The following is a 3,606-nucleotide window of genomic DNA, read 5'->3' on the forward strand; positions in this document are numbered from 1 at the left end:
TCGGCAGGCAGAATAAATGGAGCTATTTTGGGCTCTGTCTGCAAGGCATTTTTTCCAGGCCTTGAATCATTTTTGTGGTTCTTTTCTGCCTCCTTTCCAATTTTTCACCGTCCACCACGAAAAGGGGGACACGATGCTCCCAGCTCAGCCATGCGGGTGCTGCCTGCCAAAGGGCTGGCGGGGGAAAAAGGGCTGGCGGTGGAAGCTGTACCCAGGCTCCCCGGTACCCGTGTTTGGCTGGGGGGCTGCTGGCAGCTCCCTCCCCGGCCCCAGGACAAGGCGGTCTGGCAGCCAGACGCGGTCCTGTGACTGCACTGGGTTTCGAGCGAATACTTCCTCGCTGTCTCCTCCTCCTCTTCTGCATTTGTTACATATAAAGAGGAAAAGGAAAAAAAAAAAGGAAAAGAAAAGCCCAACGCATTCCAGGCTGCGCTGCCGCACCAGCCTGGGTGAAGTTTTCCTCGACTGCAGAGTTTGCTCGGACCATTTATAACCCTCCAGCATCACTCCAGTCACCAGTGGGGACCGGGCTGTGCAAGTCACCCCAAGGATGAGTGGGTCACACTCTTGCCCGGGGGCCCCTGCCGTGTCATTGCACAGGGAGCACGTTCCCCAAGCGTGGGCTGGAGCATTGTGAGCCCCTGGTCATTCGCTTAAGGGGGGGTCATAGAACAAGTGTGGGTGAGTTGTCCCTGCTGAGTCCTCCGTGTCCCATCCCCACAGGGTGTCCCTGGCTGAGCCTCCATGGGGGTCTGAGACCCCATCCTGACATTGGCAGGGGTCAAGCTTGTGCCAAAATCACTTTGGCTGATGATCCCATGCCCAGTGATTCCTGGAGCTGGTGGCACTCTGGGACACCCCAGGGCTCAGAGACCCATCCTGCAGTTGCCATCACTGGCTTGCAGCTGGGGGTGCAGACAGGCAGGGGCTGCAGGCAGCCGGAGGAGGGCAGGGAGTCCGTCCTGATTAATGGGAGGAGCTGGTCCTGTCCTTGTTCCTGGTGTCACCTTGACTGGTGGGCATCTCACGCCGGTGCCTGTGGGACCCCCCAGCAGATCTGTGCCCCTGACAGCAGCACCTGGCTAGAATTCACCTGACTGGGAGTGGGACCTCTCACCGTCATGGTGACAGTGCTTCCAGTGGGGTTTTGGGAAGGACCAGGACTTTCTGAGTGCTGCAACAGTTTGTGGTGGTTTTTTTGCCCTGCAGGTCCTCAGTGCTCGTGTGCTGCCCAGGATGGAAGCAACAAGGAAGCGAATGTTTAATAGGTAAGTACCAACGTTTTGCTTCGTTGGACACTGCTCAGCTGCCCGTCCTTTGCTAAGCCCTCCTGGCCTCACCACTGCTGTCAGGGGTCACCCTCCTGTGCCCCATAGTATGGACACCCCATCTCGGGGACCGCTGCCTGCAGCTGGGCTCCCCAGGGATGCTGGAGCCCTGCAGTGCTTGGAGCCAGCAGTGTGCGGATAGAATGGGTGCTCAGCCCCAGCACTGGGGTGCTGGTCACCGAGCCCAGTCCTGGGGTACCCCCTGCCCCACAGTGATGCCCTGGGGTACCCCCTGCCCCCAGCAGACCCCTCCATGGGGAACATCACCTCTGCTCCCAGCTGGGCAGTTTCTCTCAGTGTCAGCCACCTTTGGGTCTAAGGATTTGGGGGTGCTGCTCTGGGGACCCAGGGGCCAGGGAGGTGTCCCCCACGGCTGCTGTGGCACTACTGGGGCAGGCAGGCAGGTGGGGGTACACACTGAGCCTGCAGAGACTGGGGTCCCACCAGGCATTACAGCTGTTACCAGGAGCACAGCGTGGATGCTCAGCATGGGACCTCTCATCCCCTGTGTTGCTACCACGATGCAGGCAGCTGTTTTGGGGTTCCTGTGCTGCTCCCTGCAGTCTCGCCTTGCCCCAGGAGAGCCGGAGGAGCTCTGCGTGCCAGCCTAGGGCAGCAGCAGTTTGCAGCCAGCGGCGAAGCTCACGTAACCAACTAACCCACGATGCATGAACCCTCATAACTGCTCACTGCATGCGTTGGGCACCCACATGTTGGGAACAGGCCTCCGGCCCTACAGCGTTGCTGGCAAGAAGGGAGAAGGACAGAGACTACCAGGACAGTGGGGGGAGGACGGTCCCCATCTCCTCGCCCCCCTCCCCCCAACCTGCTCTAACCATTAGACTTACTGCTTCTAACCTGTGTAATCTGTCTATTTTAGGGGTTTCTATAGTATCCATCACCGTAGGTCTAAGAACTCCCAGGTAAGGTGGCTGGGGAGGGTGGTCTGCTCTCCCCCTCCCAGTGCCTAAGGAGGATCAGCCAGGGCCACGTGGGATCTGCCTGTGCCTGCCTGCACCGCGGTGCTGCCTGTCCCGTGTCCTGCGCCTGCCCCACTTGGGACCTCAGCCCCAGCGCGAGGTCCCTTCTCCAGGAGAGGGGCTGATGGCCTTTGGGGGCTGGTGGTCCACACTGGAGAAGTGGTGACAGGGGTGGCATTGACACCACTGCAGTCCATAACGGGAGGGGAACAGGGGGACTGTGCTACTGTGCTCATGGCTGCCCTAACACCCCCATCCCATGTCCCTTTTCTTCCCTGAAGCTTCCTGTGCCAGCGGTACAGCGAGAGACGCTGGCATGAGTGCAGTCGGTGGCAGGGACAGGGCTGAGCTGGGTGGCAGGGATGGAGCTGAACAGGGTGGCAGTGATGCTGTAGAGCTCAGTGGCAGGAGGCTGGTAGCATTTTTCTGTCGAGGATCCCATCCAGCTTACCTGGCCACTTGCCGGGTTGGTCGTGGTGCCATAGCTCAGCAGCACCCAGAGTGCCACCATGCACTCCTTGCTCTGCTCTACAAAGCTCAGGGAGGAATTGAGGGAGGAAGGACAAGGCCAGTGGCCCTTGTGCTCACGCCTGCTGTCTGTCCATCTGTCCAGCCCTGTGCGAGGGGAACTTCACCTGCAAGGAGAACGAGGTGTGCGTCAGGCCCGGAGAGTGCCGCTGCCGCCATGGCTACTTCGGTGCCAACTGCGACACCAGTGAGTACCAGCAGGCACCCGCGCGTCCTCGGCAGGGTTTGCCGGGGTGGCCCTGGGGTGCTGGCTCATCCCAGGGTGACTTTTCAGAGCAGAGCATCAGGGATGGAGCTGCAGATGCTCTTGCTCTGCCTTTGCCTGTCCCCAGGACATTGTTGCTTTGGAGGGGTCTCCTCTGAGATCCAGTGCACTGGGAGGAATGGGGGGACTGTGGTCTAGAGATCCTGTCTGGGCTGGGGGTCTCCACCGGTGGCCTGTGCTTGGGTGGTCCCATGGGCAGTGCCAGGGCTGACAGCTCTGCCCACAGAGTGTCCCCGGCAGTTCTGGGGTCCCGACTGCAAGGAGATGTGCAGCTGCCACCCCAACGGGCAATGCGAGGATGTGACGGGCCAGTGCACCTGCAACCCCAACCGCTGGGGTCCCAAATGCGAGAACGTCTGCCTCTGCAAGCACGGCAAATGTGACCAGAAGACGGGCAAATGCACCTGCGAGCCCAACTGGTGGGGACCGCAATGCTCCAGCTCCTGCTATTGCAGCCACAACTCCCAGTGCGACCAGCAGACAGGCAACTGCCTGTGCCAGCCAG

General features: G+C 60.5%; 1 protein-coding gene across 1 annotated transcript in view; it reads left to right on the forward strand.

The window, feature by feature from the left end:
• Positions 1 to 1,222: 1,222 nt before the first annotated feature.
• LOC104538752 (scavenger receptor class F member 2-like) overlaps positions 1,223 to 3,606 on the forward strand; it is a gene marked incomplete at its 3' end in the record, with an annotated part of 13,641 nt that continues 11,257 nt past the window's right edge. Inside the window, exons 1-3 of the mRNA XM_010182071.1 lie at positions 1,223 to 1,268; positions 2,922 to 3,023; positions 3,328 to 3,599. Of these exons, the coding sequence (XP_010180373.1) occupies positions 3,366 to 3,599 (234 nt within the window). The remainder of the gene's footprint in view (positions 1,269 to 2,921; positions 3,024 to 3,327; positions 3,600 to 3,606) is intronic.

Source organism: Mesitornis unicolor, unplaced genomic scaffold (assembly GCF_000695765.1).
Source record: "Mesitornis unicolor isolate BGI_N332 unplaced genomic scaffold, ASM69576v1 scaffold22710, whole genome shotgun sequence".
Classification (NCBI taxonomy): domain Eukaryota; kingdom Metazoa; phylum Chordata; class Aves; order Mesitornithiformes; family Mesitornithidae; genus Mesitornis; species Mesitornis unicolor.